General features: G+C 59.4%; 2 protein-coding genes across 2 annotated transcripts; both read right to left on the bottom strand.

The window, feature by feature from the left end:
• Positions 1-1,145: 1,145 nt before the first annotated feature.
• Positions 1,146-4,392, bottom strand: CCDC24 (coiled-coil domain containing 24; the record flags this gene model as incomplete). Its single annotated transcript, XM_084242186.1, has 8 exons — positions 1,146-1,496; positions 1,580-1,658; positions 1,767-1,836; positions 2,244-2,298; positions 2,791-2,868; positions 3,617-3,733; positions 3,869-4,044; positions 4,267-4,392. The coding sequence occupies 8 exons, from the start codon at positions 4,390-4,392 to the stop codon at positions 1,262-1,264; spliced, it is 936 nt and encodes a 311-aa protein (XP_084098312.1). The 3' UTR covers positions 1,146-1,261.
• Positions 4,393-5,827: 1,435 nt separating this feature from the next.
• On the bottom strand, positions 5,828-13,828 carry B4GALT2 (beta-1,4-galactosyltransferase 2; the record flags this gene model as incomplete). Its single annotated transcript, XM_084241561.1, has 7 exons — positions 5,828-5,978; positions 8,453-8,557; positions 8,672-8,794; positions 8,947-9,137; positions 11,956-12,191; positions 12,397-12,752; positions 13,794-13,828. The coding sequence occupies 7 exons, from the start codon at positions 13,826-13,828 to the stop codon at positions 5,828-5,830; spliced, it is 1,197 nt and encodes a 398-aa protein (XP_084097687.1).
• Positions 13,829-14,279: the final 451 nt, after the last annotated feature.

The raw sequence follows: 14,279 nt of genomic DNA, 5'->3' as shown, positions 1-14,279 counted from the left end.
CCTGGCCAGGGCGGCTGCTGTCACCTTGGCCACCACTGCTAGCTCGGTCATTCGTGCTCGTGTCCCCAGTGTTTACAGGTCCTTTGGATGTCAAGATGGCAGCTGGGGGTGGTATGGATGACGGGAGGGCTGATGGGGGTCCTAAAGCACTTTGGAGGGGACTGGGTCAGGTCCCCAGAGGCCTGCGGGGCTTTACATGACCTGTGATGCCCCCACACTCTGCCCCGAGCTGAGGGTCTGGATGGGCCCCCCACCTGTCCCCCTCCTGGGCCTCCAGCCCCTTGACCAGTGTTCCTGCCCTTAAAGCAGGTCCCAGCCTCTGCCCAGGCAAATTTGGATCTTCCCACTCAGAGGCTGGAGGGTGTGTCGTGTTACTGTCAGGCTGTGCTGCCCAGCCCTGTTTGTCTGTGTAATTATTTTTGTAAAAACTGTATTATCTGTGGTTGCCACTCCCTTGTCACCAGCCTTGGGCTCCATCTGTCTTCCAGGCCTGCCTGCACCTTATTTGGTGGCTTGGGGTCTCTGCACCTCATTCTAGCCCTGGCTGTCAGGCCTAGCAATAGAGGCCCATGATCCAGTAGCCTGCCCAAAGCGCTAGTTTGGGGGCAGGGAGGGGAGCACAGGGGTGGGGTGCTGCTCACAGGAGGCTTGCACCCAGAGCCCTGGGGAGGGGACTCCACATGACCCAACCTTGCCCTCCCTCCACCAGGCTAAAGGCCCAGTCTTCCCAAATTGGGCTGACCTTATTCATGTGCCAAATGGCCCCAGCCCGCGTGCCCCATCCCTCTCCCGAGCCCTGCAGTGTCTGTTTGTCTATCCTCTGTGCCCCTCTGTGCAGTGACAGCCCTGACCAAGCCGCCTCTAATCCTCTGTAGCAATAACGGTGCACCACCCACCCGCACCACCCGTGCACCACTAGGATTTTAAAGTCCATAGATTTTAATGAAATTTCTATTCCTGTCTCTGAGCTGCTGCTGTGCTTTGTCTGAATCCCCCAGGGGGACAAGAGTCAGGGCTGGGATGAGACCTCTGCCTGCCAGGTCTTTGTGGAGGCCTGGGAGGAGAAAGGCCACAGGCTTTGATGGTCTGGCCAGAAGCTGCGCTTGGGGCTGGGGTGAGGGCCTGATACAATGAGTCTTGGAGTCCCGGTGAGAATCCACCCAAGACTGGATATGAGGGGGCTGGGCCATAGCAGCTGAGAGGGCAGCAGCAGATGGGGTGAGTTCCGGCAGAAATTGGAGACTGCTCCATGGCCAGCCCCTCAGCTTGGGGCCTGGGGCACGACACTGGACATTGGAGTAGAAGTTGGCCTTGTCCTGGGGCTGCACTGAAGCCTCCGTCCCCAGCGGCAGGTGGCAGATGGGCCTCTGGGGCGGGGGCAGCTCTCCAGAGGAGGAGCGGGCAGGTGGCCCTGGAGTGGCCCAGCCCAAACTCCCGCAGTCCCACGGAGACAGGGCAAGGGTCTGAGGCTCCGGCTGGGCCCGGACGGCTGCCACCTGGACACAAAGGAGTTGATGTGAGGGGGCTTTGGACTGCTCCTCTGCCTGCTCTGTCCAGGCAGCCACCTGCCTTGGCTTACCTGTGGCTGGGGGACATGCGGGATGGCATCAGAGGCGCCTGCAGCTCCTGTTGCATGGCTGCCTTCTGCTCCTTTAGCTCTGAAGAAAGGCAGTTTCTAAGACACAGCACCCAGCTCTGCTAGGTATGTGCAAATTGGGGTGGGGAGCAGAAGGCTGAGTGTTCTAGGGCTTGCCCAAGGTCCTCACCTGCCAGGGTGGGCTCTACGGTTGCCTCAGAGGACTGGGGTGGCCCCGTGTACTCCTCCTCCAGGCAGCGCTGCAGAGGGAGCTGGCTTAGTGCCCCAGTTGGGGAGGGGGCGGCAGGGCAGGATGCAGAGGCCAGATCCCCAGGGCAGGGCCCAGGAACCAGCCCATGTGGTCCCCTTACCATAACCACCTCAGGGCAGCCCCTGGGCAGTCCCCCTGAAAAGCTGAGTTTGGAAAGGTAGCCTGGGCTAAGAGAAGGGAAGGAGGTGAGATCCAGCAGGTTAATCTGGACATAAGGGCTCAGCATAAAACCTCACACTTCTAGGGCTCACACATGAGGCTTGCACATGACACACAGGGCTCACAAGCTTTACACGCATGTACACAAACGTGTGTGTGGGTCTCATACCAGGTTAGAGGCAGGTGCGCCCACATGCAGCAGAAAGGCACTGAGGGGAGGCCTGGGGTGCAGCTCACCTGCAGAAGCGGGATCTCCCTCTCCAAGGTGCGACACTCCTCCTCCAGGAGGCCCCTGGGACACAAGGGGTGTGGCACCCAGAGCCAGTGCCACAGAACAGAGTCTCAGCTGAGGCCTCCGCACAGCTCCAAATGCACAGCAGCCTTACTGGGCACCCTCTCCAGGCCCCCCCAGCCTCGGCCGCCCCAGCACAGCCTTCCAGTCCTGCCATCCTCCTCCTGGGCAGGATATAGCTTCTCCTTGCCCAGGTCACGGCATCCAGGCACCCACCTGGGCAGAGACCAGTCTCCCTCTGCACTACCGCACTGGGCTGATTCTGAGGTCTCCCTCCTGCCCCCACCCCCATCAGGATAAAGCTCCTCCCTGGTGGCATCTGTACTCAGCTCCTTTCTTGGCAGCAACCTTAGCAGCCCTGAAGGCCCTGCCCTCTTAGCCTTACCCTCACAGGTCTGCCCCCAGGTCTCCTGTCTCCTCCCACAGTGCCAGACTCCAAGATTCCACCCCAGCACCACCCCACTGCCCCGAAAATACACTCAGGGGCCTCACCGCAGGTGCCCGGCAACTTGGTCAATGTCAGACACGTTCAGTTGGTCCTTCATGGTGCTGAGGTCCCTGAGATGGCTGCTGTCAGCTGAAGTGGCCATCACTCTCCTCGCGTCGCCTCCCCCATGCCTTCAGAACACAAAGGCCCTCCTCCTAGACAAGTCTGTGGCTTTCCTCACAAACTTTGTAACACAACATTGTGCCAAGAGGAAGAGTGCTGGAGCCTGGGTGTGCAGAGGGGTTCTGCCACACGCTTGGGTGTGGCCAATCAGCGATCCCTTCTGAATTTTACTTCCCTCATCTGCAAAATGGGGACATCATCTACCTCGCAGGGATGTGTGAGAACTGGAGATGCGTTGCTACCATCCACTTAGGAACATGCACCTGCTCACTGACCTCATTCAGTCCCCGGATGTGAATACCACCTGCTCCCTCTACCCTCAGCTCTCCCCGCCTCTCTAGCCGAGCCCTCACTTCTGTTCTCCAGGCCCAAGGAACAACACTGACCAGTGAACAGGCTACTTTTCCCACAGATGCTTGCATATGGTGATCTTCTTCCTGCAAATCTCTCATCTGGCTAGAAATCTGTTCCTCATCTCCAAAACCCAGCTCAAACCTGTCGCTTTCTCCAGGAAGCCTTGCCAGCCCTTAGGCCGGGCAGGTGTCCCCTGGGCTCCTGCAGTCCTCATGGACTGATTCCTACCACAAGTGGCTGTAGAAGGTCCAGCCCCCAGCCAGGAGCTCCTCCACGGAGCTGGGACGGGCCCACCAGTTGGTGTGGCCTTCTGCCAAGCAAGGGCAGAACCCTTTTCTCCTGCCACCACTTTACCTGGATTCACCAGTTTTCATCGGGAGTATCTCCTGTTCTGGCACATCCCACCTGGGCGCCTCCAAGGCAAAGTGCAGGACACTGGGGCTGTACTGGACCCAAGCCTGGGTTGCGTCCCTGTGTTCGGTGCACAAGAGGGAAGCTCAGGCATCCTTCCAGGGAGCCACAGGACAAACGGGGCGCTTGTCAGGTGCAAGTCAGGCCCGTTTGAGTTATGAGGAAGGGACCCAACCCCAGGTCTGGGGTTCCCACCTGCCCTCGCAGATGGCCTTCTGGTGGAGACCCTGGAGCAGCTGCCGGAGTTCCTGGCGCACTAAGTCCCTTAGGAGAGGCGGAGGTGCCAGGAGGGACCAGGGGTCGGAGGTGGGGCGGGAGCTCTGGGTGTGGGAGGCCTGAGTCTCCTGAAGCAATGACCGCAGCGTCGCCACCTGCAATGAGAACTGGGACACCTTGCGACTGGGGAGGGAAGAGTAAGGAGTGAGGGGTGCTGGGGCGGTGAGGGGCAGTTCCGAGTCAGAATGGAGAGGGCTGGGCGGACAGTGAGGCCGGGGAAGACCTGGGCGGTTACTGGGCTGGGCCGCAGAGGGCGCGGGAAGTCTCCCGCATCGCAGGGCTGTCTGGGGGGTGTGGCCCACCTTCCCATGCCCCACCTCTGCCCGCAGCTCCCGACTCAGTTCCACCGTGGTCTCCCCCAGAATCCGCTTCACTTCGAGCCGCTCTGGGAGCGGAACATGCTCCTCCACCAGCTCCCACAGCGACGGGGCGTCCCCGGGCATGGCCTGCCCGCGCGGCCCTGCGCCGTCACCAGGCACCAGGCTCGGAGCTGCGGGACGGCGGGTCGAGGCGCTGAACCCCCCGGAGCCCGCGGGTCCCCAGCGTCGGGCCCGCCCCGCGCGCCCCGGTTTCACCGGCCACGCCCCACCTCGTCGCCCTCGCCGGCCTCTCCCAAGCCCCTCGGCGGAATTCACACGGCCCAGAGCCGCCGAAGCCTGGCGCCCCCTCCGGCCCGGCTCCTGGCAGGCTCTCGGGGGCCGCGGGTCCGGGTCCGGGTCACGGCCCCCGGGAGCCGGGCGGTGGGAACCAGGGGCCCGGCCCGGCCCGGCCCGCGCGCCGTCACCCGGGAGACCGCGCCGCCCGCCAGGCCCCGCCCCGCATTCCAGGTCGGGAGGGCGGCGCCGGCTCGCGGGGAATCCGAACCATTCACGGAGCCCGGCCCAAGGCTCTTGGGCTCTCGCCTGGCCATCACTTGGCCTCGGGGCCGGGAAGAGACACCCGAGTGCACTGGGCTTATTACTCCGTTGCCTCTTCTGACCGGCAGGTCAGCGGCCGGGTACAAGAAGCCCCGTGCCCGCCGCTGCGCTTGGGGGGCCTGGCAGTCAGGACAGACCCCGGCTGACCTACCAGCCGGGTCAGACGCCCTTCCACCACGCAGTCAGAGACCTGGGTTCAGGGACCCAGATTCCCATCCCCAGACACACACGGGGGCTGCTCCATTCACGTTTTTTACTAAAGCACCCACACAAGTTTCTGTGCAATGTACAAATACCAGCCAGCCCCGGGGCTACTGCCTTTTCTCTGAGACAGGGAGGCAGAAACAGACTGATCCAAGCTTCACCTGCCCCCCCATGCAAACCCCAACCCCAAGATCCCAGGCAGCAACACAGCACCCCCTCTGGTCCCCTCCTGGGGCTGCTCCTCAGTAAGGGGCACACCAGAATTTGCCCCCTACAATGCTGAATGAAAAAGGTTTCCCCTCCCCTGGGAGCGTGGGGGATCCCTAGGTCTGAGAATTCCCCCTGGAAGAGACACTGCCCCCTAGTTATGACTTCCCACCCTTCCAGGCCCTAGGGGACTCAAGGGGGGAAACTGAGGCACAGAGAGGTGGAGTGACCTAGCCCAGGCCACTCGGTGAGGCAGTGCAGGGGCTGGCCCAACCCTGAAGGTGAGGGAGGTTGGACTGGGGAGGGAGGGGCAGGTAGGAGCACTGACCCCAGAGAGGGTCACACTTGAGAGGCCTGCCCAGGACGGAAGCCCCCCAAAGTAGGTTCTGAAACTTCCAGGTGCAGCTGAGGGGCCTATCAAAGATCCTTGGAAAACAGAGCCTACAGTCTTGGTCCTGGGGGTGTTCCCCCAAAGAGCAGTCACCAGCCAGGCTGTAGGTCAGTCCTCTGGCAGGCAATCCTTGGCAACAGGAGCCTTTGTCCATTAGTGTTAGCCCCGAGGGGGCCACGACGGGGGCCGCCCAATGTCCACCGTGATGTTGGTGAAAAGTGGTTGCCGAGACACCTCCAAGACCTGGTAGCGTACTGAGCCGATGCCGTCTCGTTTCATGGTCAGCTTCGTGTTTTGAATCTTGGTAAACCTAGACAGGATGGAAGTGGGTCCAGATCAGGGCTAACCACCAAAATCAATACGGGATCTCTGGGATCAAGCCTCAAGCCATCCGGGCATCTTCCAAGGATGACATGGTTTTCTTTGCCACTCCTGCCACCCCCCCCCCACCTACCTAGAACCCTCTGACTCTTGCATCTGCCCTCAAAACAAAGAGCTCACCCCTCTTTAGTCAGCAAACAGGATTGTGACACCTCACAAATCTCTCAGCTCAGACCATTCTGAGCCTCAGACCCAGACATCGGTGTCTGTCCCATGGCACCTCAAACACGATGTCCTCTATCAGATGCATCATTTTTACCCCCTAAATCCATCATCCGTATTCCACATCCTTCAGTCACTCCTTCACCTTCTATCGAGGAGGCCTCCTGTGCCAGCATGTCATTCTTCACTAGGGAGGTCAGGAAGAGAGAGGAGAAACCTCTAAGGGTAAAGGGAGACCACGCTGGCCACCTGGGATAGGGTGAGTCCGTGGCATGAAGCTGACAGCAGGGGAAGAGCAATCCAGGCAGAGGTACCAGCACAAGCTGACCTTAAACCAGGGCTGCACACTAAGCCAGAGCTTCATGGGCCAAGGGAAAAAACAGAGTAAGATCAGCTCGGAGGTTAGAGCATGTATGGGCAGGGCTCTGTAAGTCAGAGTAAGCAGTTCTTATTTTTATTCAGGGAGTGAGAAAACACTGAGGGATTTTTAGCCCAGTGTGGGGGAGGGAGGGGGCAGGGGCATACACTGTAAGTGGGGAAACCCGTGAAAGGCCACCGCAGTCATCAGGTGAAAAGTGGATGGGCTCAGATATATTTTGGGGGTGGCACTAACATAACTAGATAGTTTGGACACATGGGGCAAAGGAAAGAATCCAGGAGAACGCCTAGCTTTGAGGTAAAGAAGCAGGTAGATGGAACCACCATCCATAGAGTTTCTTAAGCCAGAAATTTGAAATTTCTGACCCTCCTGCTACTTCCCCACCCAAGGCACACATCACTAATTGATGACGGCACTAGCATGCCACTGTTCAGACAGACCTAGGCTGGTGGTATGTGCTTCCAGAGCTCCGCTCCCACCCTTATGCCCCAACTGTTTGGATCATCCTCCCCTGAGCCATCCAGAGCTGAGCACTCTCCAGATGCCAGCCTGCAGGCCCCTCCCCTGCTCACATGGGTCTTTAACTCAGCTGCTTTTTCCTCCATTCCTGGTGCTCCTGGTGTGGCTTCATGCTTCTGCCAAACCACCACCCTACATCAGCAGGGTAGCCCATGTAGCTACTTTCACCCTGGCTCAGGGCAGAGAAACCTTATAGTCTATCTGTCCAAGCTGGGGGCACAGCAGCTCCCTAGGTCCTCACCCCAGCACACTCCCAGGCCCTGTCAATTCCTTTAGGCCCAGTTGGCTTCCCTCCTGCTCCACCCAGCATCTCTGCCAGGCCTTCATCTTCAAACCCAAAGGATGATCCCTCCAAACACAAATCTGAGCCTACCTTTTCCCTGCTTAAAGTCCTTCTGTGACCCCCCCCCAGTGCCCCCAGAACAAAGTGATGTTCCCAACCTGGCATTTGAGAACTCTAACACCCAGCATTGACCCCAGCCTTCAGAGATTTTACTACCAAAGTGCTCAGACTCTTAGCACAACCGTGCATGCTCACATACCAGACTCTTACAAACACTATTTCTTTTATCCAAACTGGCCTCCTCCATAGCCTGGTGAATATAGCACTGTGCCCAAAGTGGGCACGTGACAAATGTTTGTTGAACGACTGACTCTTCACAAACCCCAGGTGATTCCCACCTCCTCCAAGAGACTTCCTACGACCACTCCCTTTTCTGCCCGGGGAGCACCTTGCCCTGATCACCTGGTGCTGTAGCTGCTGACCCCTCCCTAGAAAGAGCTTCATGTGGCATAACCAGGACTGAGGATGAATGCTCTGAGTCCCCCCTCCCCAAAAGGTTTGGCATCAGACAGGGTAAGAGCAATGCCAGCAGCCCTGTTTACATTTCACATGCCCTTGGTGACTATTCCCAGCCAGCATTCCCGGTCACCAAATATTGCCATCTCCTCAGAGACTCAGTCTACTCCAACCCCAGAGGAGTCAGCACTGTCTCCCTTCTTCCCAGGCCTGGAGCTGCGCCTGGAGTCTGTTCTCTCCAACGCTAAGTGGTCCAGCACATGAGAGGTCTATGAGGGCATCAGTAGAAACTCAATCCACTCGCTAACAGCTGGAGCCCTTGCCTTTAAATTAGTTACCCCCAGGAATCAGGCTAGGGATGAGATGTCGGGTGAGGCTAAGCTGGGGGTAGGGGCACAGGGATTGGGGACGCTGGAGTCATCTCCAAGAGCTGAGGGCCAGTGGCCTTGGGACCTCCTCTGGGGATTAGTGGCACTGGGAAGTCACCTCTAAGGAGTCAGGGGTTAGGTTAGGGACACTGGGGGCGAAGGGTACTGGGGGTCACCTCTGAGGATTGGGCTCGTTATGCTTGTCCCGGTCGTGCTTGATCATGCGGTAGCGGCCTATGCGGATGTCTGGGCGCGAGATCTTCATCCCAGTCAGGGAGATCCTGGGGACGGGGACAGACGGACTGGAGCAGGCACCAGGAAGGGCAAGGAGCCCCACCCAGTCTGTGCCGCACCCTCACAGGCCCCCATTCTACTCCCACACGGTCCCTACTCACCGGTTGAAGATGTCGTCATCCTCACCGCCCCAGCCCCAGTACTCGTTGGGGAAGCCATTGATTCTCAGAAACTGGGCTTTACTCAGGCCCGACACACCTCCAAAGTAGCCAGCATATGGCAGCCTATGGAAAAGGAGGCCAGGCATCAGAGTGGGTCCTGCGGGGACACCAGATGGAGGACCAGGGATGGGGTGGGGGTGAGTGAACCACAGGGGTAAGGTGTGTGGGGACAGGTGTGGTGCAGAGGCAGGGATGGGTGCTAAGGGGGCCCTCACCGAAAGCCAAACTTGTCCATGGCAATGGCAAAGTGGCGGGGCTGGTCACCGCAGCGGTACAGGTTGCGGTCATCCATGGGGACCAGGTCCACGTCGCTGAAGATGAAGCAGTCGTAGGCGGCGTCCTCCTTGAGAGCTTCTAGGAAACCCACATTAAGTAGCTTGGCCCGGTTGAAGGTGTCCTCACCATGCTGGGGGCGGGGAGGAGCACAGGTCAGCTCTAGCCCTGTGACCAGAGGCACCTGCACTACACCACTGTCCAGAGCAGTCCCCGGGGGCTACCCTCACTACACCCTCACTACAGCTCCCCCAGATTCTCACCAGCAATCCAGATTCTCTGCCTGGACCTGGCCTCCCAAGGTCTTTCATGATTGGTTCCTCTCTGGCCACTGCCCACTGACCCCAAGATCCAGCACCACTACATTCCTCTGCAGCCCCAGAATATGCCAGGTTTGTTCTTGCTTCTCGGCATTGGTGTTAGCAGTTCCTCCTCAGCTTGTCACACTCACGCCTGGAGATGTTTCCCCACCCCAGCATAGCTGTGCATTCCCTCCTGTGTGCCTCAGTAGGCCAGTGTACACTCAGACTGTGATTCAGATCTCTCGCTCTCACTCGTTCATTCAAATACACCCTGTGGTCCTCTCCTTTGTGCCTTCTCTGTGCTAGTGGGGGTCCTAGAGATCAGCAGCCCTGGCCCCTATTCCTACTGAGCACACAGTCACTAAGTGAGGCGAACCACGAATGCCACGAAAGAGCATGCCTGAGATGCAGGCGTCACAGACGCAGCACTGGGCCTCGGGCACTGGCCCTCCTGCTCCTCTGCATCATCAGCCCACGGCCTCTCCCTGGGCCGTCTCTGAGGCCAAAACAGGACAGAGCTACATTCACTGTCCAACCCTCAAGCCCCCCCAAAAAAGACAAACACAGGGTCCATAGGCAGTTCTGGCCTAGGTGCCTGGGGTCCCCTGAGAAATGGGGCTGTAGGGCCAGGACTCCTTGAGGCTGGGCTCCTGTCGTGTAGGCCCAACTGCCAAATTCCGGCCAGAGCAGAATTCCACAGTAGGAGCAAGTCCCGGAGTGCCTGCCCTGAGCCGTGATCTCCAGGCTGGAGCCGGAGAGGTTCCTGGGGCGGGAGGTGTGTGAGTGGGCCCGTCTGCAAGCAGAGGAATAGAGGACCTGCCCCTCCACCAGCCACGCTGCTCTGCTGACCCCGAATGCCTAGGCCTGTGCGCTCTCCTCCCCTTCCCCGGCCCGTTTCTCCCCCACCTGCCCTCCAAGCGACGTCCATTTTCTCTGGCTCAACAGCACTCTTTCTAGCCCCTCACCAGCCAGGAGCCCTAGGTTTCTCCCACATCAACATGCTCAATTCTCGTCCGTTTGAAAAACAAAAACAAAACCTCCCTCTCGCCACCACCCTACCTTTTGTCTTCCCTCCTCAGCAGAGATTTTTTGTAAAAAAGAGTTGTCTCCATTTGGCTATTTCCATTTTGACAAATCTGATTCCTTCTTCAACCCACTGCAATCTGCTTCCGCCCCCACCCTGCCCCTGAAATGGCTCTTACTAGGCCCACCTTGTTGCTAAATCCACTGGACGCTTCTTGGTCCTCGTCCTTCCTCACTCCCCCGGCAGTGCTACGCAGCTGCCATGCTTCCTTCTGGACACTTATTCCAGGGCTTCTGGACACCACACTCTCCAGGATGCCCTCCAACCCTTTGGGCCAACCTTCGCAGCCTCTGTTCTCTCTCCTCCCTCTCTCCATGGCCCCTGCCGTGCCGGCTTGCTCCTCCCTGGCCAGGCTGGACAGGACCATGCACATAGGGGTGGCTCCCAACCCCCCTCTTCACTGCCCACCTCACTCGGCATTCACTTATTTGTCCAACACTTCCCACTTCCCAGCCACTCAGACTCATCAGGGGCAAAAAACAATTCCGAGTCAGTCACGTCCCCATCTCGCTCAGAGGAGCAGACACGTACTCTGCAAGCAGCCAAGACAGAACCCCTCGAGGTGTCCTGGCATCTCTCCCCTTACTCTCCACAACTCGTCTCACATTTCTCCCTCATCCCCACAACTACTTCCCACCACGCCTGCATCTTCACATCTCTCCCAACATCACAGCTTCTCCCCACTGGCCACCCTGCCTCTGCTCCCTGCTTCCAGCCCCTTCTCCACATGCACTCACAGCCAGGTTTCTAATCCGCAAACATACCTGTTACTACCTCCTTAAAGCCCCCACCCCCATGCTGCCCTGCTGCTTTTAGTTCAGATCTCCCCACTTTCAGGCAGTTATTCAACCACTTAACGTGCCTCCTCAGGCCTTCTTGATTTGGCTTCTATCACCTCCTCCTCCTTGTCCTGCCCACTCCAGCCAACAGTTCTTGAACATGGGAGAGCAGTTCTCCTGCCGGGCCCTGGTTCCTCCAGGTCCTCTGATCTCAGGACCCATCTCAACGATCGCGTCCCAACCCCAGCGCTGCCCAGGGACTGCCCTGTCATGCACCACCATACTGGAGTCTGTAGGAACGCATGTCCAAGTCTGAGAGTCCTCTGTGCGGAGGACCCGTGTCAGATCCTTTCCAGCCCCAGCGGCCAGCCCTAGTCAGCCCACCGCAGGCTCTCACACTGAGCTGAGTCCCTGCACCTCAGCTGTGGCCAGCACCTGACCTGAGGTAGACGTCACCCTCTCTCCAGCTCTAATTCTCCCTGTCCTTGGGTGCTCACTATCTTGTCAAAGCCCGCACACCCCAGGCCTCTACCACCATGAGGTGGGGCCTGCCAAGGACAGACAACGGGCTCATCCTTCCTGACACTAAGCATCCTCCCACCAGTGTGCTGCCAACATCCGCACGTCCACACAGCCCTGGCCACACACCCCAGCCCACCTGTATGCGTGCCGATACACACAGCCTGCATCCACACAACCATAGGCAGACAAGAACCCACGGATGCCTCAACTCTACACACATGCCCATGTGCACATGGGCCCCCCTGGGAACCACAGGCAGTGCACCTGGTTGATGACGTAGATGCCGTAGCGCAGCCGCTGTCGCCTCAGGATGGGGTGCAGATAATGGAGCCAGTAGCGTAGGTGGTGCTCCCGGTGTCGAAAGGGGATGATGACTGCCACAGTCTGGGCTGGGATGCAGTCGGGTGGTGTGTAGCGGCCGCCCAGGAGCACGCCGGGGTTCTCCCGCTGCACCCGCTCCAGTGGCATGGGTGAGGTGAACTCAATCAGCAGTCGGCCCACTGCAGGTAAGATGGTGGCAGGCATCAGGCCTTCGTCACAATCCAGGGACACCAGCCCTCTCCCTCAGCCTGGGGCGGGTAAGGAAACTCCAGGAATAGCCTTCTCACAACAGACACGGACCCCTGGTACTCCCATGGGTCAAGTCTCAGTTCCGCAAGAGCCACTCTGCCCACCCCACAGGGAGGCCCTATCCCGTGGGCTCACCAAGGCCAGGCGGTAAGTCAGGACAGGGTGGCAGGGCAGGAGCCGTGGGGCCAGGCCGGGCACTGGGGGCCTCGGGCTGCCCGGAGCTGGGGGCAGTGGCGTTGGGCCGAGAGCAGTTGGAGCTGCTGCTGGCAGCTGGGTGCAGGGCACGGGCAGGGCCACGGGCACTGAAGCGGCTGAAGAAGGCCAGGTGCTGAGCGTAGACGTCAAAGTAGAGGATGACGGCCACGAGGAAGTGCAGCAAGCAGAGGAGGAGCACAGCCTTGCAGACGCGCTCCAGCGTCCCCCCCAGCAGTCTGCTCATCCCGCAGGCGGCCGCCGGCCCGCCCAATGGGCCCGGGCATCCGGCTGCCGGCCTGAGCAGGGAAAGGAGAGAAAAGCCCAGCAGGTCAGGGTTAGTTGGCCAAGGCTACCCACCCACATCCTGCCTACTGCTCACACTCACAGATCCGCATCCTCATGCTGACATGCTCCCACTGACCGACATTCAGGGACTCACATTCTACCTGGAAATCTACACAGACACAATCCCTGGCAACTCAGTACTCACATATCTTCACTCACCTAAGCAGTAAACTGACATTTTTTTGTCCTCAACGACACACACCCACACATAGGCACAGCCTCACACCCTCACACCACTGCTGCACAGCTTTACACACAGTTATAGGTTCCCAGGAATGTGGCCAGGTGACCTCGGATCACACTATTCATACCTAAACACAGAAATACGTTTCCCTACAGACTCGCACATGCACCTGCGCTCCAAGAACAGACCCCTGGGCAGGACCCGTGGCTTGCGGGGGTGAGGGGAACACCATCCACTCAGTACATGCCACGCAGGAGCGCCCATACTCGAGACTTCATTGAAGTCCTCCCAGGAGCATGCTGGGTAGTGGTTTGGTCAGAAAGGCCAGCTCAGGCCAGACTGGGAAGTGGCCCTCAGCATCCAGGTTCCCCAAACCATAGATGGTCCAAATACAGCCTAGAAGTTTATGGGATCCCTCTTACTCCCTCTGGAGTAAGAGGTTAAAATACAGGATGGGGCAGGGAATACAGGGTGGGGCAGGGGACACCTCTCTCTAAAGACCTCAGTGACAGGGATTTACTCTCTGGGGCCTGCCCAGCACGGCTGGTTCTGACTCCCAGAGTGGGCCCCTGGAGACAGAGTGCAGCACTCCGTGTGGCAGGAAAGGGGCCCCAGCTGTGGTTCCGACAGGGCAGCACTTCTGGCAGTGCTTCAAGGAGCTGGGTGAGTCTCACTCACAGATACACAGTACCGCCCCGCAAGCCCCACTCCCTTATCCCAGCTACCTTCACCCACACTCAGACACAGAGAAAGCTACATATAGTCAGACACACCCGGCTGACAGCAGAGCACAGAGTGACACACTCACAAACAAAGCCGCTGGTCCTGGACTTGCACAGCCATACATACAGGCTCCCGGGCCACTCACAACAGCTGGACCCACGTGCAAATATCCCCACCTCTCCCTCGGGGCAGGGGTTCTGGGTCAGGCTGACCGCCAGGCTGCGAGGGGCCAGGCTGAGAGATGCTTTTGGGCAGGGCTGAGAGGGGTCAGTGGCCTGAACACGTGGCACCCCGGGACGGGGGAGGCAGCACAGAGCGGGTGGGTGTGGATCGGGGGTGGGGGGGCGTGGATTGGGGGAGTGGATGTGGGGCGGGGGGCTGAGGCCAAGGGGAAACGTGAGTGGAGCGCCTCCCGGCGCCACGAGGCCGGGGCGAGCGAGGACAATAAGGGAAGCTGGCTGGGGGCGGGTGGAGGAGCCCGCGGCGGGGCTGTGGGGCGGGGAGGGGGGAAGCCGAATGATGGGGGTGGGGTGGGGTAACGCCAGGCCGGGGGTAGCGGCCAACGACTCCA

This window comes from Talpa europaea (assembly GCF_964194135.1).
Source record: "Talpa europaea genome assembly, chromosome: 9".
In the NCBI taxonomy this organism is placed as follows: domain Eukaryota; kingdom Metazoa; phylum Chordata; class Mammalia; order Eulipotyphla; family Talpidae; genus Talpa; species Talpa europaea.
This window is presented reverse-complemented; position numbering and strand designations above follow the sequence as displayed.